Below are 25524 nucleotides of genomic sequence, written 5' to 3'. Positions count from 1 at the left end.
CGAGATTGTCCTCAAACGGCAATAAGCGAAAACAACTATAAGGGGGCGGCGACCCTGCGAGCGGGCAATAACCAGATGGAAGCACAGATTATTTTAAAGAGGCTCTTAAAATGCTTCTCATGACACTCGGGGGCGTTTGTGATGAAGACGATGAAGACCAGCGCTGTAAAAGAGGTGCTGGATATAAGCAGTTTCATCTCAAGTTGTAAGCCCCCCTCCCAAAAAGAAAAAGCTTGGCTTAAAAACCACAACACATCAAATTCCCTTAGGCTTGCCAATACCACTACTGCCATCGGTACCACAATAAATACACACAAAAAATGGTGACAAATTAACCAGAGGAAAGAAACGCATACAGAGACGTGGCATAGGAATATCAGATTACACCAGTTGATGGGAAAAGACAAGCAGTGCAGCAGGATTACAGGCTGCAGCTTAGCAGCGTCTGACAGCATAATTATATTTTTAGCTGGTTTTCCTGAGCCGCTTCACCTGCCCTCTGATGTAATATGGATTTGCCTCACCCACTGGGGGGTGGGCTCATATAGAAAGACGCCGGGAGGGCTTATAGGAAAAAAAAAAAAATAACCCCAAAAAACTAGGAACTGTCAAACATCCTCTTCAGTGCTCGCTTTTGGCCATGCAGGGAGGTAATGTGTTTCTACAAGAAATACAGAGCTGCACGTTTTCATGAAAAAGTGTGAAAAAGGGCAAATACTCACTGTATATCCAACACCATAAGGCGCACTTAAAAGCTGTAATTTTTATTTTTTCAAAAAAGTACAGTGCTCTTTAGAATCTGAATCTATCAATTAATGCTGGTTAGGTACTGATGTTGAAGCGATTTTGAGATGAACATAGCATTTTGTCAAAATTTCAGTATAAATAAGCTAGGTCACATGTGTCAAAGTCAAGGCCCAGGGGCCGGATCTGCCCCTTTAGGTAATTATATCTGGCCCTCCAGATTATTTTATTTTATTGTTATTAATGACCCGATGTTATCTTGCGCTTATTTCTAACTTGCTTAATTTTGGCAAAATATATTTTTATGGAGAGTAAAATATTGAATGTTGTTTAAGGTTTAAGTTGATTTTTTTTTCTGGAATAATATGACTATTTTTACTCACAATAATGTTAAAGAGTTACGATTTTAAAGTTTTAAAAATTTAGTTTTTGTGTGTTCAATAAATGTTTATCCTGTTCGGCTACGACCAAAGGTGTTTTTTGGATTTTAGCCCCTGTGCGATTGAGTTTGACACCCTTGTGCTAGCCGGCTAATGCGTTGTTGTTGAGTGTTGTTTATTTTTATGTGTTGCTAACAAATTTGAGAATTAGCATAATCACAATCTAGTTTGATTTAACAATATGTCAGTTTTTTTAAATGTTGCAATCAAGGTGGGAAGTTACGCAGCTAATCCTTCTAACGTGGCTAGTATGTTATGCTACGTTCACACCAGGCATTCCAAACTCTCATGTTTACGGGTTGCTTTGCACATTTTTAAAGGGTGACCAAGAAAGACAGTTGGAGGCTGACTTCACCCACACCCGAAATCTGAAAATCCAGTCAAAGGGGTGAGGCTGGGGAACAGGACTGGAGCTGCAGATCATGACGTGGGATTTAAATGGTTTGACCAATCACAAAATTGTAATGTAATTCCTTGTTTCAACCAGTAGGGGGTAGGACATAGACGGTTTTAGACCATAATTTTTAGAATTATACATCAAGGACCAATAGTTAGCACTTTGAAAGCCCCATTTTTACAGGTAAACAACCCAAAAAAGGTTAAATTAGGATTTGGCTACCCTTTAAGTCAGTTTTCAGGCTGTACATGTAAACAGCGTGTTTCGGTTAAATCAGTTGGTCTTTGACCAATCAGGGACTCAGATAAAGTTATAGTGTCCTTTTCAAAACACAGAAGTCCAAACCGTTTGATATTTGATCATGAAAAAGAAACTAATAATTGTGGTTTGTGTCCAGCTGGAATTACATTAAGCCACGTCATATATTGGAGTAGAGCTGTAAAAGTAAAAATCCTGGAGTAAAATTTTTGAGATTTGTACCGCTTTGACATTTTGTATCAACATTTTTCCAGTTGTGAGTGCATGCTCTACTATCTGGAAGCGACAATCCATTATGAACACCAAACCTTATAGTGTGTTGAAGAATCCCTGTTTATCATGTTCTTGAAAAATGCATTAACTGCACGGTGTGTACGTAACCTAACAAGTTCTACGGTGACTGTGATTATGGATGCACCTTATGTATGAGATAAGTTCAAAAATAGACCATTTCTTGATGTGTCCCTTTAAGTCTCCAAACTACAGTAAATGTACATATCTGTTTTGGCAAAGTGCCACTAAAAAAAATGAAAAATAGTAATAAAGCATCATGATACAGCTAAACAACGCCAACTGAAATACAAAGAGCAGACTTTGACGATTAAACCATGTTATGGCATTAGATATAGTAATTATCTTTAATTAAAATACCTCAATTAATAAAGTCCCGGGCCGCTTGAGTGTAAATTGTTGAGAGACTTCCTCGACTCGGCACTCATTTGATGTGGTGCCATAAAGCATCAGCTGTCAGAGCAGGCAGAGTTGCAGGGGAATTCATGTTATGCCATTCCGGGGTTTAGTTCATTAGCTGGAGAGGGAAAAAAAACGGAGATAAACACGGATTGTCGTTGGAGATTTGAAGTCGCTGGAAGGATCTGATCCAATTAAGGTGGCGGACAGAACAAGACAGTTTTGAGGATTCTTTCCAGATTTATTGATTTCTTAATGTCAAACAAGCCTCATTAACTAATACATACCTGGTTTGTGAAATTCGTTTTCCAGATATGACCAATTCCCTGGGGAAGAGGTGAGCTGCAGACACAGCCGCGCTCAGGAACCATTTGGTGATTTAATCCCCCAATCCAACCCCTTTATGCTAAGTGTGTCAAGCAGGGAGGCACTGGGTCCCATTTTACAGTCTTTGGTACGACTGGAATATGGACTTGAACTCATGACCTTCCAGTCTTGGAGCAGACATTCTACCACTAGGCTGTTGAGTTAAAGCTTCATCGTTAATTCGATTTGGTTAGGGTTTTATTGTTCATCATTTTTAAAGACTCAAAAAGATCAAATGTGTATTTTTTAATAATTGTGTTAAAGTTCTATCATTTTCAACCTATTTAGTCCTGTTCTCTAAAATAAGCCTTGTGTGTTTTAAGCCCTAGTTAAATCTTTAGGCACTAGTGACTGATCTGAGTCATTTTCCTGGTGTCACTGGAGACTTTACTGGTGTTTTTGGAGGCTCAAATTTGAATGAATGTATTGTTCGGCCAGCTCAAGGGGCAGGAGCTACCGTTAGGCTCCGCCTCCATATACTCTGTACCGGTAAATGTGACAGCTATCTCAGCAGATGCAGTAGTGTGAAGCGAGATCTACACTGTGTCACAGTAAGCATGCAAATGATGCGTTTTGTATCAGATCCCCCTTCTGACGGGTCACAACTTTTAAAAATCAGCTGTCAAGTGTTTATACTTTGACACTTGTGTCTCTGTTAGCTACAGTTGGCCAACTTCTCAGTTGAGATAGTCTCAAATAACAGGGCCTAGAAGTTGCTAGACCAGGGATAGGCAATTCCAGTCCTCGAGGGCAACAGTGATTTCCTGATATCCAAGCCCTACTCATGACTGATAACCTGGTTCAGGTGTGTCCCGCCAATTAGAACATACCAGAGCAAGGTATGTTGGAAAACATACAGGAATGGGGCCCTCGAGGGCTGGAGTTGCCCATCTCCGTGCTAGATGATGTCATCACCTAATTAGCAAATTGTATCTCTGTAATTTTAATTGATTGAGAAATGGAGAAAAGCCACTTTGTGCTGATATGCAACACTTTATGTTAGTACTTGCCTATTAACAAGTTCCGGGATGTTGGCAACATGTATAAATAAATAAAATGCTATGTGTTGATACAAAGCTGATATGAAAATCCCCCTTTTCAGTATCAGTTGATACATTTGTTGATTGCAAAGAGTTACTGTATGTCAAAGTGTGTTTATTATTTTGGTGTTGCAACCTTCTCCGATAATAATTTTTAAGCCTTTAACTCCTTATCTACAATTCTGGTTATTTGATAATTAAAGTAAATTACAAAGGTATTTTTTCTCTCAAGGATCTAGAAAAATACACAACTGAGATATTACTCAACGCTCTAAAAGTCACTGAAACATCCTGTAATCAATAGAGATTCCTGTGCTTCTATTGACAAAAGTGTGTTCAAATACTGGAATGTTTTGCATTAAATTGGTCTAAACAAGAGGTCAACACTACATATATGAATTTGTTTGGGCTAAATTGGAAATCTGGTGAACATTGAACAGCTCTTTCCATTTATATGGGTCCATTATACCTTTAATGTGTCTTGAGTCTATACATTTCATTGTTTACTAGCCAAATTTTTATTCACAAAAATGGCTTTTATGTCACTACAAACAAGCTTTTGTTGTTTTTTATTGCAAAACATTTTTCATAAATCATGTGATCCTAATAACAGATTTTATTGGCCTTGACCAGATGGCGTACAAACTGTGAGTCCTTAAAAGGGTTATTGTACCAGTCTATTGTTGTGCCTGGGTTATTAGATGCACACAAATTTTAAAAGTTTGATCCTTCAGCAGATGCTTAATATTAAGAACAAGCTCTTTGTGTTCCCAGCACCTCTGCCAACTATTCAGACAAGGTCACACGAAGAAGAAAGAATCAGCATCAAAAGTATTAATAGTCTTATGATTTTGTATACTGTCAATATATTGTATTTCTTTCTTCATTGGGCAACAATTTGACCCAAAGCTACAATGGAACAAAGAAAAGAGGAATGAACTGATGTGTTTTTTTCTTCTCCTTGTTTGATCATCTCGTGATATAGCGTGGGTGTCCTGCTGATCTGAAATGAAGTCAGGAGTGAGTAAATATTTTTTGCCTTCAGGTCAGCAGATTATTGTGTACTTAAGCCCTCCCGTCACAGTGTGCAAGACTTCCGTGACCTCCGTGGTGAAACAAGCCCTTTGTTTAAGCCGGTGGTGCAATAACTGCAGTTATCTGTACCTTATCTGAAGCTGCTAAATAGATTATCTACCTGCGGAGTCAAAACATCACGCGTGACAGAGACTGACTGTTCCACAACTCTGCATCAGTTCGGAGATGACTCCTGACTCGGGTCTGCGTTTGTTTGGGACCCTTCTGTAGTGACTCACTGATCTGCAGCGTTTAGAACAGTTTAGCCTGGCAGGCAGGAGCGGCCCCGAGACCCCTTCCTCCCACCAAGAGGACTTCCTCTTTGCTCAAGTCAGTGCGGGGAAATTTAGCCCAGATGTGGCTTCAAACAAAAGAAAAGCTGCAGGGATTGCAGGGTGGATCAGGCCCATCTTTTTTGCGTGACCCCAGGACCTGCTCGTTCCTGGCATCCGTCTGTTTTTCTCCTCCGCCTGTTCTTTTTCTGCTGATCTCTGGGATGTTGCTTTTTTCACGGATCCTTTTACCTCCCCCCACCTTTTAAACAACACGGCCGCGTCCAAACATGTCTCTGCGCAGCGGACCGCTAACGTCCGCTGAACGATGAGGAATGTACATGATTCCGCAGTTTCTTGAAGTTTACTTTTGACTATCATCGTTCTTGTAGTTTTCCTTCTTCCTATGCTTAAAGAGTCAAAAAATACAAAGATAAAAAGACATTTAAATGAGCCAGTTAAATTTTCTAAGCTAAATTTTATTGACCATGTTTTCCGCAGACCATAATCTGCAGTCAGTGTATGGTCAGTTTTTGAAATTATATTATATTTAAATTGTGCATTAAGCGAGATAAAAGAGATTGATATATATATGTATATATATATATATATATATATATATATATATATATATATATATATATACATATATATATACATATATTCGAAATACCTGCTACTACTAACCTTGCTTGCAACACGTAAAAAACACACTCATGTCGCTAAAAAAAATCTTACTGTGACTAAACTAACTCCAAACCTTGTTAGTATCACATAAAGAAAACACATTCTAACAATGCAACATGTTAACCATGTTAGCTCATTCTCAATAAGACTCAAACTTGTTTTCAACACTTACGTTACAGAGACTATGCTAACTCTTCAACACATAAAATAAGTTTAATATCGCTGAAACACACATTACTGAAACTATGCTAACTCTTCAAGACATATAAACCGACTATATCGCTAAAACACATATTAATGAGACTATGCTAACTCTTCAAGACATAAAAACAGACTTATATCGCTAAAACACACATTATTGAGACTATGCTAACTCTTCATGACATAAAAACAGACTTATATTGCTAAAACGCACATTACTGAGACTATGCTAACTCTTCAACACATAAAAACAGACTGATATCGCTAAAACACACATTACTGAAGCTATGCTAACTCTTCAAGACATATAAACCGACTATATCGCTAAAACACACATTATTGAGACTACGCTGACTCTTCAAGGCATAAAAAAGACTGATATCGCTAAAACACACATTATTGAGACTATACTTACTCTTCAAGACATAAAAAATATTGCAGTTCGATAGTGCAACGCGATAACCATGTTAGTATATTCACAGTAACTCAGAACCAAACATTTTGACCCCTCAAAATTGCTTCAATGAACACAACCTGAATTAATAAATATATAAAGTGCTCTGTATTATAAGGCGCGCTGTTTTTAGGTTCAATGTTAATTTTATTTATATAGCCCATAATTTCAAAAACAATTCTCTCTTAGGGCGTCATGCCGGTAATTTTACAGAAACAGAAGGTCGGTCATAAAATATAACTATGTCGATGCCATGTTGAGTTCCATTTTTTAAACAATTTTAGGCCTCTAACTTTTCGTCTGTCCCTGTCAAAGCCCCCCCCCACCACCACCACCACCATCCTTCTGAATGGAAGCCACAGGGGCTTGCTTGTTGTCAAGTCGGTGTTTTTACAGCCAGGCGTTAGCACAGGGCAGTTTTCAGTCAGGATCCCACCCCCCCTCCCGCTATAACTCACATGCTCATGTGAGAGCGCGCTCGCTGCCTCCACCACCCATTAAACGAGCCTGATTGAGTGTTGCCAGGCTTTCGACAGCTCCACCAAGCATTTTACTCATCTTATTAAAGCAACTCCAGGCCTTGCTGATAAATCTTTTCACATTTGAAATGCCACAAGGATCGTCCCACATGACATTATGGAGGCGGATGAAGCTTTTGTTGTTTTTTTTGTTTCAAACAGTAGCACTATCTATTGGTCTGAGCCCTTGAGCAATTAAGGAGACGTTTGTCTCTTTTACTGTGAAATATCATGTATGCTTGTGATATAGTCACTTTTCTAAATGTTTATTGTTTTAGCAAAATCTCATAATCTCCACTGAGGTGAGAGTTGCTGTTTTTCTGTCTACAATTGTGCTCATTTCACAATTTATTTATTTTTTCGTTCAAAGCAAAAATCACAAAAACATCTTATTGCCCATCTTTTGATTTTTTTCCCCCCCTTTTTTAAAACATATATTTTTGATGACTTTACCAAGAGTTTGTCCAAATAATATTTGTTTGGTCAAAACATTATATTTCCCTTTGTCTTCATACTGACTTGTTGACATATAGTGTGTTTAGTTTTAAGTTGTAGGGATAGTCTGAGTAAAAGACGTTTTAATGTATTTCAGTTGGATTTCTTTCGGCCACAAAGACAACAATTTTTTTTTTTTTTTCCCCCTTTATTGATGCAATATAATGTTTTTCAGCTAAGCGTTGAGATTTTCCAAATTTTAAAGTCCCACTTTGATTATCTTTTGATGCTGTTTTAATTATGATTATATCAATTTTACCCAAAATAAAAAAAAAAGCTATTTTAAGGACATCATTTTTGCAAAGCAGCTAAATTCACCTCCCAGTGTGGTGGGTAACTAGGACTGTTGGCACAAGGCAACCCCGCCCCCGTTCTCCTCTGTTGCTGAGTGCTCTCTGTTTAAAGGCTCCCCCACTAGCTTGTAGCCTTTCACATTCCCTACCTAGCATTAGCTGTATACCTACACATTCTCATTTCCAAATCAGAACAAATTGCCGCATGGTTAAGGACCTCTCTGTGTCACTTTTTGACGTTTTGGGTGTCACCAACTCATCGTTTTTTTGACTTGCTGGCTGTTCCAATTAAACCAGAGGTTCAGTCATATTGTTGGCCGGTACCCTAACCCAGTACCCTAAGTCTAGCCAGCCACACAGTTTTGAGCCAGCGTCTCAGTTATGGGTACATCTTGCTTTTCCTTGTTTTTTATTGGTTATGGGTACCTCTTGTTTTATTTTTTTTACATGAACAGCTTTCCTTGATTCTTCTTGGTCCGAACGACGTACATGGATATAGTCATCTAGAAAATACAAAAATTGAAAAATCATGCTTTTATTTAATTCAGTTTCAAAATAACAATGTGGAACTAAAGTTCAAAATTGTATATAAAGGGCACCAAGATTAAAAGAACAAAATACTAATGCTTGGTAATGTATTAGTAGTTGTTTATGCATGTACATTTTTGCCATTAAAAAAAAAATCACTTTTGGAATTAATTTTGGATGTAATTAACCCTTTAACACTTGAGGTGTCACCGCTGACACTTAAACTCAAAATCTTTAACATATCTGCTAGACCTTGATTGTGTTACAATTGAAAAGTTATAGTAAATCAAAGACTATAAACGCTGGAGCTCCGGTGTTTAAAGGTTAATGTGAAAACTGACAACTAAGGTTCTTAAAATGATTTAATCCATAAAAGCTTTTATAAGAAAAGAGAAAAATGGAAAAAAGAAATAAATAAAAAAAGGAAAAGAACAATTACATAGCACTTTTTGAATACATGCGTACAATATTGTTTCCAAAAGTCAATAAATTTTTCTTAAACCCCCAAAAAACCCCAAACTCCCCTATGATTGCATTTTCCAGTAAAATAGTGATTTCCCATACTTGATTTTAGCAAAAACCTTGCCAATACTTGCAAGGAGGATGTTAAACACTCGTGTTCTTGGCACCTTTGAAGTGCCTCTCAGTGTCCAGATGTAAATTCATGCAGGGAGGAATGTGATAAGCTAATGATGTCTCAGGAGGGGGACTGGAAGGAACACAGCCAGGGGAAACACATATCTGCATATCTAAGTGAACTTCTTTAGCCGGTCTGGTCTCCTTTAGCGCTCTTTGGAGCAGATGGACGGAGCAGGCTTTGATGTTCTCCGAGGTCACGGCGTATCTGCAGTTTTATCGCGGTACACAAGCGTGCAGAGTAAATACGCCACGCCAGACCTCTGGGACCGGCAAGGGGAGTTTCCACTTTGAGATTCAGGAAAAGGGTGCACACCGTTATAGTCCTATGCATTTATGCAATGTACGCTTTACAGAAGGAAGGACAAAATAGATCCATCTGATTTGAATATTTGTTTTCCGTTTCTGTTTGACTGTAATGAACAAACTGGTAAATGGCTATTTATGCTCACACACTATATCACTAAGTCCAGAAACAAAGCTGTTCATTGGGAAGAAAATAAAAATATTGCTGTTTTCTGTAAATTCCTGCGCTCAATAATTCAGGTTGCGCAGAGAAGCTGATTTATGGCGGAATTAAATGCCAGAGACTGTGCCGCACAAAAGCTGTCCGTCTCAGGAAGGAAGCAGACAAATTAAACATGAAAAGCCAACGCCGAGAACAATCAAATCATCTCCCGACAGCGCTGACGCATTAGAGGGCTCTGAGTGGCACCTGAGCTGGACGGGCCTTATTGGACACAATGACAAGCGTGATTTAAGCGCCAGCGTCATAATTTGTTGGCGAATGGCTTAGGCCTCGTGGACGGGGAAGTGGGTCAGCAGAAGTCAAACATTAATACCATTTGGGAGCTGGAGGCAGAGATCAAATGTGCACCTGCTAACCTGTGGGGTCCTGTGACTCCCGTCTGCCTTTTCAGGCGGGAGGCACGCATAACCTGACGGTTCAGAGGTTTAAGAGGAAATATATCTTTTGAGTTTTTTTTTCTCTGCATTTGTTTTCTTTGCAGTGTGACTTCAACAGAACCAAAACACAAATTGTAAAGTTTTTGTTACAAGACTGTTTCCACTTTACTTTTGAAATGCAAAATTTACACAAAGCAAAACACTTTTATTACAATCCTAATACATTTCCATCAAATATGCTTAGAAGAATCTTAAAAAGGCTAATATTATTTCAAATTTAATGTAAATAAATACTACTAAAGTGTGTTTTATTACCCAATCTAACTTCCAGATTGAAGCCAAAATTAAGTGAAGTGAGATGCAGTTCATCAAGTAGCCACAGGGGGTCATTTGCAAAAGCAGGTCTACATTAATGTCTGATTAGACATTTTAAAAGGAAAAAAAAGGGGGAACTCCATATTTAAATTATATAATATGCATTCAATATCACTGTCAATTAATGAAATAAATGAAAAAATAGATGAATGAATAAATTAACAAATGCATAAATTAATGGATGGATGGATGGATGCGTGAATAAATTCAAAAATAGATGAAATAATAAACAAAAACATGAATGAATGAAGGGATGAACAAATGAATACGTAGCTCTCAGTTTAAATACAATTTGAGATTTTTACAATTTCAATTTATACACAATACCAAATACCCTTTTCATCAAATATGCTTATAATAATAATAAAAAGAATACTGTTATTTCCAATTCAAAGAATCTACTGCTAAAGTCTGTTTGGTTTTTAAACTAACTTCTGGATTGAAGCCAAAACTAAGTGCAGTGAGATGCAGTTCATCAAGGAGCCACCGGGAGCATTTAGAAAAAAAAAAAAAATCAAAATTGCAATAAAATCTGACCAAAAGTAAAAAAAAAAAAAAAAAAATGAAGAAGAGGCAATGACGTTCAATTTATGTTAAATATTTAATATTACAAAAAAATAAATGCAAGACTCTCAGATTAAATAGAAATTGTTAAGTTTTTTGAACGTCTGCTTTTATTTTGAAATTGTAAAAAATTGAAAGATTTGTATAAGTTCCCCAAAAAGCTTTGTTGACCCTGCTTTAGTAAAAAAAAAAAAAAAACTTCTAGAGGCCAAGTGGTGGAGTGTCCGCTCTGAGAATGGTACATCGTGGGTTCAAGTCCATGGCTAGGTCATACATAAGTCTCTGAATTGAGATCCAGTACCTCCCCGCCTGACTGACACTCGGTTGTGGTGCAGAGGCAGAATGGTCAACCCCGAGTTAAAGGTCACTGGCTCAGTTCCTATTGGTTGCCCATGTGCTGAAGTGTCGTTGGGCAAGACACTGAAGTCCACATTGCTGGTTACAGGTTGCTACCATGGTACCATCAGTCTGTGACTGAGTGAATGAGACAGAAACTATAAAGTTTTTTGGGCCTTAATTGAGGCAGATGCAACATTTATAATGGGTCAAATGCAGAAAAGGGGATTCTAGACACCCAGCTGTGTAACAACTGATGGGATTTTAACTTTACCAGTTGATGGAGGAGAAATCTCTCTATTAGAGCCCCTACGACTTCTTGGAAGCCATTGCTTGATTCCTAACCAAATTATAGCTTTTTTACAACATCAAGGTTCATTAGGTAAAGTAACTTATGTATTTATCTCCCCCGTTTTCATAGTTTACCTTGTAACATTCTGGATCTATGATCCATGGCTGACTGGACTTAGCTCCTTATGTTTTTAGAACCCCTATGTCCAATATCAAACCTAGTGCAATATAAACCACAGTACTAATCCAACCTTCTGAGGTTCAAAGTTTTCAAGTGTGATATAATGTAATGTAGATGTTGCCATTATTTTTCAGCTCTGCGGCACTATTACTCAGCACAACAACAATCAATCCATCAGAGGCCTACTGAAGTTAGATTTATGTTTTTTACTGTGCCGGAACAATCGCCATTATTGGGTACAAATATTTCTTGTTTGATTTGCTGTGGAATTACACAACCAAACCCTATTATTTTTGCTCTACCTTGCAGCCATTGGCAACAGTTGGTGTGAATTAGCCCTATACAGGCATCAAAATGACAGTGAATGTCTAAGCCTCAATGGGATGTAAAAGCCTATAAAAATACTCTTATTTTAAACCAATCCTTCAAATCCTGATGACAACAGATTCACCCTCAAGGCTCAGATTAACACCATTTTTGAGCCTTCTTTGAATGTACTATTTGAACTTCCCACACGCCGTCCTGTATGTTTTTGTTCGGTTTCCAGACCGTGGTTCCTTTAATTCGGCTCAGCTTGTAAAGGTCATCTGGTGTTCAGCTGTGAGATCAAGAGAAGAAGACAGAGAAGCACCGGCACATCTCTGCTGCATCCTGAAAGCGCGAGCGTGTATTTAAAATAGTTCAAAGGAATGTGGGCATGTTAAATAATTTACGCAGAGTAACTGCTGCATAAAAAAGCACAAATAGAGGTGTGCCCATGTGGGGCATATTATAGAAACACTTTGTGCCAAAAGGCCATGTTTTCCCTGTCAAATTAAAGGTTACCTAAAAGTTTGTTTGTTTATCCGACTGTAATGAGATATAGTTACAGTAAATATTTAAGTTTGAATCTTTCTGAGTTAACAGCAGCTTCTCCTTGAGACCTTATTTTAGTTTGGAAAATTCTGAGCTTGTGATATCAGAAAATGCTGGACAGTGATTGGCCAATCAGCCCACGGAGGAAGGAAGTGGGGGTTGGTTATGCTTGCGTAATCCGGTAAAAAAAACCACATAAGTGTGTCTCTGTGTGTTTTTGGCAGAGATGGATTGTTTTGTTTTGTTTTTTTCTCCTCATGTTAATAGTTGGCAGCAGTGGATGCAGTTTGTTAATTATATACAGAAACTCAACTGTGTTTGCTGGGGGGAAAAAAACTGATTCTATATGCATTACAGATGTTTTTATTAAAGAAATGTCTATACATAATTCTGTATGTGATGAAAAGTACTTACCAAGTATTTACCTTAAATGTAAACACAGTATGTCAAGGTGATGTGTAACAGGAGTTGTTGAATTGTAATTTTATCGAAAGTTGCAACAAAAATTCTCTCTTTTTTTTTTTTTGCAATTTAGTTTTGTCCTTGTGTGCATGGAGAACAGGGTGGGTTCCACCTCTTAACTTTGCATACATATTAGTGTTTTGTCGGCATAAAATATTGTTTTATCAGCATTCTGAGATAAAAAAAAATTGTATTTTATTTTCATCAAGCTCTATACTAATTTGTGACCCTAAAAAACTAATTTGTGAAAAAAATGTTCTCACAAAATACTTATGTTCTATCGCAAAATACTAATTTCTGCCCACAAAATACTAATTTGTGTGCACAAAATGCTAAATTCTTCAAGCAAAATCTGCTACCACAAATTGCTCATTTTAGACCACAAAATGCTAATCTGTGCAAACAAAATTCTAACTTATGCACACAAAAATCTAAATCCTATCCACAAAATATTAATTTGTATTCTCAAAATGCTTTCATGCACACAATACACTAATTTGTGCTCACAAAAGTCTAATGTGTGAATACAAAACTCTAATTTCTACTCACAAATAACATTTACTCACAAAATACTTTTTCGTGCACATAAAATACTAATTTGTTCACACAAAAATTATTTTCAAAATAGTAATTTGTGTTCACAAACTACACATTTCTGCACACAAAATACTTATTTGCTATAAAAAGATACTAATTTCTACCCACAAAATACAAATTTATAAACACAAATAACTATTTGCATACAAATAATGCTAATTTGCTACCACAAATTGCTCGTTTATGACCACAAAATATACTGATTTGTACTCACAAAATAAGAGTGCACACAAAATTTTAATTTGTGCACACAAAACTCTATTTCTACCCACAAAATAAAAACGTATTCTTACAACATACTAATTTGTGCAGATAAAACTTTAATTTGAGATCACAAAATACTAGTTTGTTACTTTCAAAATACTATATTGTGCACACAAACCCTAATTTTTACCCATTAAATACAAATGTGTACTCACAAAATACTTTTCGTGCGCATTAAACACTAATTTGTGCACTCAAAATTCTAATGTGTGATCAGAAATGATTAATTCAAGATAACATTTTTTCTTTATGAATTTCATGCCACGGGTTTGTAAATTGGGCAACCAGGAACCTGTTTAAAAAAGGAGTGTTTGTATTTTATGAATAAAGTTAAGACTGTGAGCTCAGACAAGGCTGAGGTAGAGCAGCGAGGAAAGTCTGCTGAGAGACGAACTATTTCTGCAGTGTGAGGGCAAGCGGGGAGGATCTGTGGCTTCCAGCCATCACGGAGCTGCTGGAGGAGATGCATTCTTTATTCTGAGGAAGGGAGGAGGGGTTAGAGGAGAGCGAGAGAGGGAGAGGTGAGCGGAGCAACGCGCGTCGCACTATCAAGTGAATCCATCTTGGACAAGAACTCGCGCGGAGTCGGGGCTGTGAGCTGCGCGCAGGCATTTCCAGGCAACTTCAGCTCCCCCTCTCCCTCCTCCTTCTCGTCCTCAACACCTCCGGCTCTCCAGCGGATCGTCGGCCGTCATGGCCCGCGGAGGAGCAGGCGGCACACACTCGGGCGAGCGGGGAGAAGAAGTGTCGCCTCCAATGCGCCTTTTTGCGCCGCAAACTGCGCCGAGTTCACGCGGAGGAGCTCCCATGTGAAGAAGAAAGTGCGGATCACAACCTGAAGGTGTGTGCGCGCGCTTGTCTGTGTGTGTGGTTTGATGGGGAGATCAGATCCGCTGCTCCGAAGCCTCTCCGGGCGGCGGATGGGACCCGAGCCGCGCCGGGGGAGAGCTTTTACGCACGGGCTTCCAGGGGGGACCGCGTGAAGGACAGACACAGGCGCGGCGGCAGGGGGAAGTTGAGAGCTGGATCTGGGTTTGTGATGGACACAGTCTCTTTGACGGCTTGTTTTTTGGCAGCAGAAACTGATAAACTTGGATTGTTTTTTCTCCCTAAACATCAGATTCACCCAAACAGCTTTAATCCTCCTCGGAGTGACTTTTATCCACCAATTCATGTGATCTAGTCGTTTTCCTTCCTTTTCCCCCTCCTTTGTGGGGCTTTTCCTGCACGCTTTTCAATTCTCCTTTGAAATAATTCATCCAAATGAACAACCTCCTTTGAAGTCTACCTGATCCGCCTCTTTAAACGCCCTATCCATTTAAAACTTTTAATTGCGTTTCTGGCGCTAAATCCACTCCTAATCGGATTGTCTTGGCCACATATCACAGCTTTCATCTGCTGGTGTGAAACTGTGCTCCTTCAACTGGAAATTAAATTATAGTTGGGGGGGTTGAGGGGGACAAATACTCCCCCATCTTTTTTTTTTGTCTGGTTTAGTTTGATGATCTTATGAAAAAGTTGTGCTCCCTGTCACGATAATCTTGATGCTGCTGCCTTCTGCTGTTGACTCATGTGGCTGCGGCTCCTCACACATTTTATCGCCTTGTGTAGTTGCTTATCCAGCCCCCACCCTGCCTCCTCCCCCTCCACCTCCACCCCTGAAAGCTTATTTGATTAAATTTAGCTCTTTCAATTTAGAAAAGTAGATCATAGATGTGTGTCAACGGATTGTCTCCCGTGCGTCGCCCGAATGAGCAATGCAGGGAATTTCAAAGGAGGAAGAGGAAAATCCATGGAAACAATTCTTTTTCTTCTTCTTCTTCTTTTTCTGAGGCCTTATCCTCAAAAGTACCCCCCCCCCCCCTCCTTAAAGAAGTCCACTTCAGAAAATGGCTACCCAAGATTTTTGGAGACTCGCTGGGCTGGGAACTCCGCGCTCACATCCTTTCGGTGCCACCAAACGCTGACTCAGGGTGGAGCTTCGGCTGCCCGTGACGACTAGCATCTTTCAATCATGTGGAAGGGAAGGAGGTTGGGGAGGGGGGGGGATTGACTGGCCATAAAAATTGGAATAATAGATCTACGGGGAGTGAAGTCTGCTATAATCCAGCGACCTTGTGCTTTGCTACAAAGTGAAAAATAGCCAGTATTGATCATTTATTGTAGGGGTTTGTGTATATGTGTGTGAGTGTGTGTAAATTCTTTTCCAATCCCATCACAGTTGACTCGTCTCTATTCCTCGACTGCTTCAAATCTCCCCCGGTTTTAATTCTGGGGAAGGCAAGTTTAGGCCCTAATAACAAGCTGCTCCTCGGGCCACCGGCAAAAACAGTAGCTTCTGTTTACTGTAAACAGTTGTGTGTTTACTCGTCAACCTCTGCCCACAACGTCTGCTCAAGCAGCTGGAAAAAAAAAAAAAAAAAAAAAAGGACAGCTATGGCATTCTCTGCTGTGGAAATGAATCCTGCCGGTTTTGTCTCGGCGTTTCATTGGCATGTTTTCCATTGAGCTGCACTCGTGTTGGTGAGAACCTCTGTGAATCCATGAGTGTGTGTCCTTGCAGTGCTCTATTACCTCCTTTGATAGAGCATGGAGGGGGAATAAAAGCCTTCTTTATGTCTGTGAAACCGGATGTGAAAGAGCTGTTCTGAATATTTATCAGACTGTTTTTTTTTTCTTTTAAACCTAGTCAGTGGTTGGGTTGAAGTGAGCAGAAAAGGGTATGTTTCTTGTGTAATTTTATTCTAAAAGATGGAAAAGACAAGAAGAAATCAGATTGTAGTGTCGATCAAAGACTAAATATTGAAAGAAAAAGGATTTTTTTGGGGGTGGGTTCTTCCAAACCCAAGGACAAATCAGTCCACTCACCGAGCTTGTTTTATTTGCTTTCCCACAGGTCCCTGGATCCAAATGTCAGCCCTCCTGGACTATGCCGAGGTTGGGGACCAGCGTTGTGTGACAGACAGGCGATTGGAGCCTGTGGTGCCTCTCTGCTGCGTGGGTTCAAACAGTGTCTGGCTGATCTCTGCATGGAACAGCGAATGTAGAGCACTGCTGTGGTTCAACGTCTCGGCATGGATGGATTCAGCAGGAGGACTGCCTGCCTTTAAAAAACACCATCGCTCTTCAACCAAGGACTGAGGATTACACTTCCACCCTATTTTGCTCATGAAAATAAGACTGAGTGGACTTTTTCTGGGTCTGATTTTCAGTGGATACGTACAACATTGCCTTTTTTATATCCATTTCCATTGTTGCTGGTTCATTGTTTCCTGATTTCTTTTTTTTCCATTATGGAGTTTCTGGCTGGACCTTGGATTAAAGATTGCGCTTCATTTTTGCAGTTTTGGTTGACTATAATCTTAAGCCTCCAGATGCAATTCTGCACGGGTGCCTCTTGCCCGGATGTGTGCCGTTGTGACAAAGGATATGTGTACTGCAACGAACGCAGCCTGACATCAGTGCCTCTGGGGATAGGGGAGGGCCACAAGGTCTTGTACCTACACAACAACCAGATCAACAATGCTGGCTTCCCTGCGGAACTTCACAATCTAGAGTCGGTGGAGACAGTGGTTCTATACGGCAACCAGCTTGATGAATTCCCCATAAATGTGCCCAAAAACACTAGAGTGCTGCATCTACAGGAGAACAACATCCAAACCATCTCCAGGGCAGCCCTGGCCCAGCTGACCAAACTGGAGGAGCTCCACCTGGACGATAACTCCATATCCACCGTAGGGGTGGAGGAAGGCGCCTTTAGGGAGGCCACGAGCCTCAAACTCCTCTTCCTCACCAAGAACCACTTAAGCAGTGTGCCCATTGGCCTACCCGAGGACCTAAAGGAGCTGCGGTTGGACGAGAACCGCATAGCCGTCATCGCAGAGGAGGCCTTTCAGAATGTGACGCGCCTACAGCGCCTCCTGCTGGACGGGAACTTACTGACAGACGAGGGAATTGCGCCGGGGACATTCCAGGACCTGTCCACCCTACGGGAACTGACCCTCGCGCGCAATTCCCTAACCTTTCCTCCTCCCTTGTTACCCAGCCAGTCACTGGTCAAACTCAACTTGCAGGAGAACCAGATAAACCAGATCCCTGTGGCAGCCTTTGCTAAATTGAACAGGCTTGAAAAACTGGATATCTCCACTAATCAGCTTAAGAGTCTTACGCAGGGTGTGTTTGATGGCCTGTCGAGCCTAAAGTTTCTCATGGTGCGGAACAATCCCTGGCACTGTGACTGTGGCGTGAAGTGGGTGGTGGTGTGGCTCAAGTCCTTATCTTCCTCGATTAACGCCCGCGGGTTCATGTGCTCCAGCCCAGAGAAGGTGCGTGGCATGACAATCAAGGAGCTTACCCTGGATATTATCGAGTGCCCCATCCTGCCGGGCAAGCCACCTTGGCCCACGCTCCGCTCCACTCCTCCACCACCACCAACGATCCCGGCCACTACCATGATGTCCACCCTCATCACCACATCTGCCCCATACTACTTTGACTCTCCCTCCCCACCGTTACCTCCAATCTACAACAACCCTGGCCCCCTTCCTCCATATGAGGACCCCCTGCAGATCTTCTTTCACGTGGTCAACTCTACCAGCATTGAGGTGAGTTGGGCGTCATATTTTACCGTCACGGCCTACAAAGTCACCTGGGTCAAAAGAGGCCAAAGCCAAATAACTGAAGGGATTCGTGAGAGGACAGTGAGTGGCGACCAACGGCATATCAGCCTTACCAACCTGGAGGCCCGGTCCGTCTATCGGATCTGCGTTCATGTTTTGGACACCATCAATTACTACAGGCCAGGAGAGGATACAATATGCTCAGAAGCCAGGACCAAGCATCCTCCGTCCGCCAATCCACCCGACAGAGGCCAAGCGCCTCAGGACAGCATGTACTCCACGCTGCTAATGGCTGGGATCATAGGCGGAGCAGTTCTTATCATCCTGGTAACGCTACTTGGCGTGTTCTGCTGGCACTTGCACAGGAAGAGCCGGTCGTCTTCGACCAAGTGGAAATACAATCGGGGCAGGAGAAAAGACGACTACTGCGAAGCTGGAACTAAAAAGGATAACTCTATACTGGAGATGACTGAGACCAGCTTCCAGATAGTGGCTCTGAACAATGAGCAGCTGCTCAAAGGAGATTTCCGCATTCAGCCCATCTATGCGCCCAATGGGGGCATTGGATTTAGAGACTGTCACCTTAGTAACAACAGCATAGCCTACTGCAAGAGCAGCAATGTGCCCAGTACAGAGTTCTGCCACACATGATGCAACCAACCACAAACAATGGCATTCATACACCATTTGTGTAGACGACAAAAATATAAAAATTCTAGTGAAATATAACTGTACTATATATATTTCCAAGTTCTGTCTATGATGTAATTTATACAGTGGATGATAATGTGGGATTCTCTGCTATCTTTTTTATTCTTAGTGAAAAAAAAAATTTTCTTTTTGTTTTTTTTTATAACCAGCAGGGTTTTGAAAGTTGTTTTAAAAGGTCAGTACTGTACATGAACATGGGTTTGTACAATCACTACACCCTGGTTGAAGCCTCTGCCGACCGTAAATGATAGTGACACTTCGGAAGGACCGGGATCCTTCTTTTGTGTATTTTTTTTTTAATTCTCCAAACAAAACCTGTCCTCTCCCCTCTACTTCCACCGCATGCCAGAGCAGCAACACAGCAGAGAGGAAATGCAAGCTGATTAAAGCCCTGTTGACATATAGAACCGGTTGTTGTAAAAAAAAAAAAAGAATCAAAGTGCACTTTCTTATTAATGGTAGCCGGGCAGGAAATGAGCAGGGGTGGTGATCACTGAACAGCTGTGCTGCGGGAATGTCATCAGTGCCGCTGAAAAGCCTGGCCTGAGATTTCCCAAAAGGGCCATAAAAATTGAAAGCATCTTTGTTCTAATAATTTACAAAGGTGGTTTTACTCAAGGGGTACTTTTGGAAATCTAAGAAATAAGGGGATATTTGGTTTCAGTATTTTTTTTAATTTCACGTGGGCTATAAATGATAAAAGGAAGATTTTTTTTTTCTTTCTTGGAGGTGAACTGGAATGCTGAGGCGTGCTAACTACAGATTTTTTGCTGTTCTGTTCTTGCTCTGGCCACAAGAGGGCAGCTTTTCCCTCACTGAAAGGGCAGAGGGATCCTCTTTACACTGCTCATCCTTAATGACGTGGAAGTGTTTAAAAACTAATAGTACTTTCAGTCTTGGACGGCTAAAATGATGAGTCTTTTTTTTTTTTTTGTCTGCTGCGGGATGATTTCTGTCTGTGGTGAGTTTCGGAGTCGGCTCACACATAATGCTAATTACACACCCACATATCTCCGCGTTTGCCTGGCATTCATTACACTTAATGATAAATTAGGGAAATTACAATGAGTTCACACCCAGCCCATGATCATACACAGTGCCATGACTGAGCTCATCCAAATGCTTGTCATTTTGTGCATGAGATACCCCCTCCACCCGGTTTTTCATTGAGGTTTTGCTCATCTTGAACAATGCACCTGCTTGTGTCTTCACAGCAAAAGCAAAAAAGGCAAAAAGGTTTGGTTTTACCCCTCTTTTCTGTGCGGCTGCACATTCTGATCCCCGCATGGGCTCAATTAAAGCGGTCTCCCCACCGCTTTCACGTGGAAGAGGTCTTCATTTATGCACTCCTTTTGTTTTTTTTTTATTCTACAAGATTTTATTTGAAGGGGCTCAATTTAAAAACGTCCCTCCCCCCATCCTCCTCCTTTTATAATCCTCAACCAAAAATAAAAAAAAAGATGCTTAAAAACATGTAGATTTTATTTCCACTTGGCTGCATGAAGCTCACACTGGAAGAGAGTTGTTAGCTCTGAAGCACACAGATTCAGCTGTTGGAACATACTGTACAAAACCAGGCGTAACAGTCAAAGTAACGTTCAAGGGCTTGTATTCCAATTTTTATTTTTTTTTCCCAGAGACTATTGCTGAGAGGATTTGTCCTCAAAAGTAGCTGCATTCACTGTAAATCCAGCAATAGTTTAGATCCCACAACATTTGAAAGTTCCCAATCAGAGTGTTTGAAATGTTCTGTGATAAAATGGGTTACATTTTCTGTTTGTTTCCATCACATTAAATCAAAAACTGTTATCTTTTATTTGGCTTTCATTAGACATTTGTGAAGATTATTGATATTATTTTATTTTCAAAGTGTTTGTGAAAAATTCAAAAGAAGGAAGTTCCTGCAAGTCAAAGTGATAGATGTCACTCTAGAGTTGCTAAAAACAAAGATAGCTTTGTAAATTTAAATTAGCCTAGCACAACTTTGAGGTTGTAAGCATTCAAATTTATCGCCATTATGTTGGCGAAATAGAACTAAATTGATGACTTAAATTTTTACAAGAACCGGTGTTAAGATTTTAAAACCATAATTTGACAGAAATACATCCACTGTTACCTTGCTAGTTTTTAAGATGAGCTAACCAGCTTAAAACGTTAGCAACAAGAAACTTAAAAAAAATATATATATATATATTTTTTTTTTTAAACTTGTATTTTGTTAGGTTCGTTTCAGAGTAAAACACTATGTAATTTCAAGCCTGACTGGAAATACTGAAAACTTGACAGTTTCATTTTTTGATTGGCTAGTTTCCGTCTTTTTGATAGAGGTCACTCTAAAGATGCAAAAAACAAAATTAGGTTTGTAAAATTTAGGTTGGCCCAGCACAGCTTTGATGCTGTCAACATTCAAACTTAATGTTGTTCTGTTGACTTTAATATTTACTAGATCCGGTATTAGGATTGTGCTACCATAATTTGACAGAAATACATCTGTTATTACCTTGCTAGTTTTTAATATGAGCTAATTAGCTTAATACGGTATCAAAACAAGATTTTTTTCTTCTTTTTGGGAGAAATTTGTATTTTGTTAGGTTCCTTTGAGACTAAAACACAATATAATTTCAAGCCTGACTAGAAATACGAAAAACTTGTGACATTTTCATTTTTTGATTGGTTATTTCCCCCCTTTTTTTGAGAGCTCACTCTAGACAAAACAATTTAGTTTAACCCAGCACAGCTTTATGGCTGTCAAATTTAATGTCATTCTGATGACTCAAATATTTAGTAGATCTGGTATCAACATTGTGCTAGCATAATATGACCCAAATACATCTGCTGTTACCTTTCTAATTTAGAAAAAACCTCCACCTAGCTTAAAACGTTAGCAGTATGACACAAGATTGGGATTGTTTTACCTTTTTTAGTAAAACCTTTTATTTCATGAGATTCCTGTAAAAGTAAACAGTACACAGTTTCAAGCTTGACGACAAATATTGAACAATTGTGACATTTTTTTGAAAGGGTATTTTCATTTTTTTAAGGATCTTACCTGTAAACACACATCAGGCTGCTATGATCTTTTAAGACCTCAATTTGGCCATGGTTAAATTAGCCACACCGGACCATATTGTTGTTTTATCTTAGAGAGAAAAGCCCAAAAGATTTTTGATGGGTTATTACATTTTTGGGAAAAAAAATGTGTATCTTTGTAAAATTTAGGTTAGCCCAACACAACTTTGAGGCTGTCAGCATTCAAATTTATTGTGATTTTGTTGACTTTTTATTATTTACTGGATCTGGTAATGAAATTTCACTAGCATAATTTGACAGAAATACATCTACTATTACCTTGCTAATTTTTAAGACGTGCTAATTAGCTTAAGACGTTAGCAGTGCTGCAGAAGGTAAGCACTGGGTTCTTAAGAAAGTTAAACACTATATGGTTTGAAGCTAACGGCAAATACCAAAAACTTGTGACATTATTATTTTTGATGAGTTACTTCCTAATTGTTTTTGTTTGATCCTTTAAGACCTCTAATTGGCGATGGTTAAATTATCCACAAATGGACCGTGATGAAGTTTTGAGAGACAAAACCCCTGCAACAAGTAGTATCTGTGAATGTGCAACAGATTCAGATACTTGCCTTATCCTTCACGCAGGTTTGAATGATTAACCAGGGAGGGCTAAGTGGGTGGCATAAAAAGAGGAAAAAACAATGTTGAATGAAAGCACATTTTATTGAACAGTCTGCAGCAACAGCAGCCAAAAACATGAAGCATGACACAGCAGCCAGCTAGACCCCCTTAGCGTCAAAGACTAAGCAGTGCATGGACAACAAGGAGCTATCCTTACTTTTGGAGTGTATTTGTTTTAAAAAGAATGTCACTGAAGTTCTGTGAACACTAAAGAGGCTGCATGATTCAGTTAAAAGGTTTTAAGGTGCAGGAAGGCGAATTGGTTTAACTTGTTTTTTTAAAGTCCCTTTAATTTCTGATTTGTTTCATCCATTTATGTTATTTTTTTAATTTCCACGTTCTAATTTCATTTGAATCACTGACATTAGGATTTGGATTTTTTTTTTTTTTTGTTACGCAGCATTAAAAAAAGCAGACACATGCACAACTTTTTGAAGACGTTTATTAGAAATTTACAGGTCACGTGGCGCTGTCAGGTTAGTAATACTGGCTTCTCACTGTATGGACTCTGCAGTATTACATCGGTCATTGAAAATCGACACCTTTTCTTAGGAACCAAAGTTACCATTTCTGTTTTTCATGATGAAATATTGATGTTTCATGTATGTGCCTTGAGGTTGAACTTACAATGTAAAGTCCTTGAAACCTTTAAATGTTTTTGCACAAACTGTAAATACTTAAATGAAGCTTTTTCAAAATAAAAGCCATTGGGTTTGAGTGATCACTCTTTTTCATTGTTGACACGGGAAGTGATCCAACAATTTCTATCTTTGCGGGAACTTCGGGAGTTTATGGTCATTTATATTCTTGGTCTAAAGTTTTTTCATTTGACTTTGACATTAGATGGTTGTGACTTGTGAGTGAGGCAAGAGTTTTAGACTGCCGTTTTGGGAGACAACCACAATGCTTCTGGAATAATTCACTAAGTCTATTCAAGTGAAATTTGCATCCAAGTGTATGAGTCTTTATTTATCTGTTAAAATTCACATATACGTAAGTTTCTTCAGAGTACAAACAACACCACCTGCCAAACTATGCAAAAAAATGTGACTTATACTTCAAAAAAATACAGTAACCACAGATGAAGAACCTTGAGAATGTTCAGAAAAAAGTACCTCAAAAGCCACAAATGTCAAAATGTGAAGTGGAGATGCAGAAGTGAAGGGTGTAAAAATGACTTGAATTGTTTGACGCCATTTTCTTCTCACTTAGGGGAATGGTTCTTCATAAAGTGTCTTGATTTAACTTTTAATTTGGGAAATTTGTCATGAATCAAGGACATTACAACTGGAAATCTTTGGTGTTCTAGATCCACCGACTTGTGAGTCAGTCCAGACCTGGAATCCTCTGAACCAGGTGAAAATCAACAGAAGCTGAAGGTGAAATATTGTAAAACAAGCATGTGAAGAACCGATATTGGGTAGACTTCGTTTAAGCTGTAAAAAATGTTAAAACAGAGGGAAAAAAATGGTTTCAAGGTCTAAATTTTAGACCTTAAACCTTAGCCAGCTTTTACTTATACGAGTGAAAGTGCTTGATTCTTCTCCTTTTGGGGTTTCGCTCCCAAGAAGATCTTGGGGTGTTCCCCTGCCCACTTTCTTTAAAAAAAGAGATTCTTTTAAATATTTTGTAAATTTTAAAAGAAGATGAATTAGAAGATCAACAAAAACAAAAGGAAAACACAGACACGAAATTCAAAGGGGGGGACTAAAGGGAAGGAAAATGGAATAACTATTGGTATTTGTAAAAATAATAAAAAGTAAACTAAAAAACATTGCTAAAACTATTTAACATGTCACTGTTGGGGAACGAAAAGGTTCAGTTCTTGGTTGAAAACAGTTATCAAATTGGTTAAATTCATTTGCAAAAGTCATAGAGAAAGTCATTGGTATTTCAAGCACAATTGCTAATTCTTAAAGTATATTGATTTATTTTTATATCCAAGGTCAAACAAAAAACTTCATTGGGTGTTGAAGTTGTGAATTAAATTAAGGGTGTTGAAAAAAACACTGAAAAAAAAAACATGTAGTAGAGTAAGAATAGGTATTCTGACAAATGTAATGGATCAGTTATAGCTCCTATTTCTCAACAGAAGTCAATGGGATTTTGGTTTCTTGGAGACGATTCGTACTTCCTGTTTGGGACTTAAGGGGGGAGGAGTCTCTCAGTCCAGGTCTTTTTCTACTCAATGAGTATTTCACACAAATTACTGCACAAACTTTGGAACATTTTCTCTGAGTTTCCCTATTTATACCCCCCCCCCACCACCACCACCATCCAGTACAGATTGAGTCCCACCTTTTCTGCTTTTGATTCATTTAGAAAAGCAGCCTGTCACATTCCATATGGCAAAGCCTAATGAAATGTGAATTTCTTCGTTTGAATCCTTTGTGAACAGGTGTTGAGGTTGTTCTTTTTGTGCCAAAAGAACATTCCGTTTCCTGCTCAGCACCAGCTCCTTCTCAACAGCTTTGTGATCCTCATTTAAACATCTTCTAATCAGCCTCAATATGGATGGAAAGTCATTTAAAGATGCAATTTAAAGCAGTCTCTATCCAGGTATTACAAACATCG

General features: G+C 39.3%; 1 protein-coding gene across 2 annotated transcripts in view; it reads left to right on the top strand.

Moving 5' to 3' along the window:
- The window catches only part of flrt2 (fibronectin leucine rich transmembrane protein 2), a 54674-nt gene extending 30162 nt beyond the window's left edge, over positions 1 to 24512 (top strand). Inside the window, exons 1-2 of one of the 2 annotated variants that reach the window (XM_024291232.2) lie at positions 14324 to 14765; positions 16821 to 24512. In XM_024291232.2, coding sequence (XP_024147000.1) covers positions 17218 to 19194 — 1977 coding nt within the window. In that variant the 5' untranslated portion in view covers positions 14324 to 14765; positions 16821 to 17217 and the 3' untranslated portion in view covers positions 19195 to 24512. Of the gene's footprint in view, positions 1 to 14323; positions 14766 to 16820 lie in introns of those variants that run through there. The other variant, XM_024291233.2, reaches the window with a different exon arrangement.
- Positions 24513 to 25524: the final 1012 nt, after the last annotated feature.

Source organism: Oryzias melastigma, linkage group LG24 (assembly GCF_002922805.2).
Source record: "Oryzias melastigma strain HK-1 linkage group LG24, ASM292280v2, whole genome shotgun sequence".
NCBI classification, from domain to species: Eukaryota; Metazoa; Chordata; class Actinopteri; order Beloniformes; family Adrianichthyidae; genus Oryzias; species Oryzias melastigma.
This window is presented reverse-complemented; position numbering and strand designations above follow the sequence as displayed.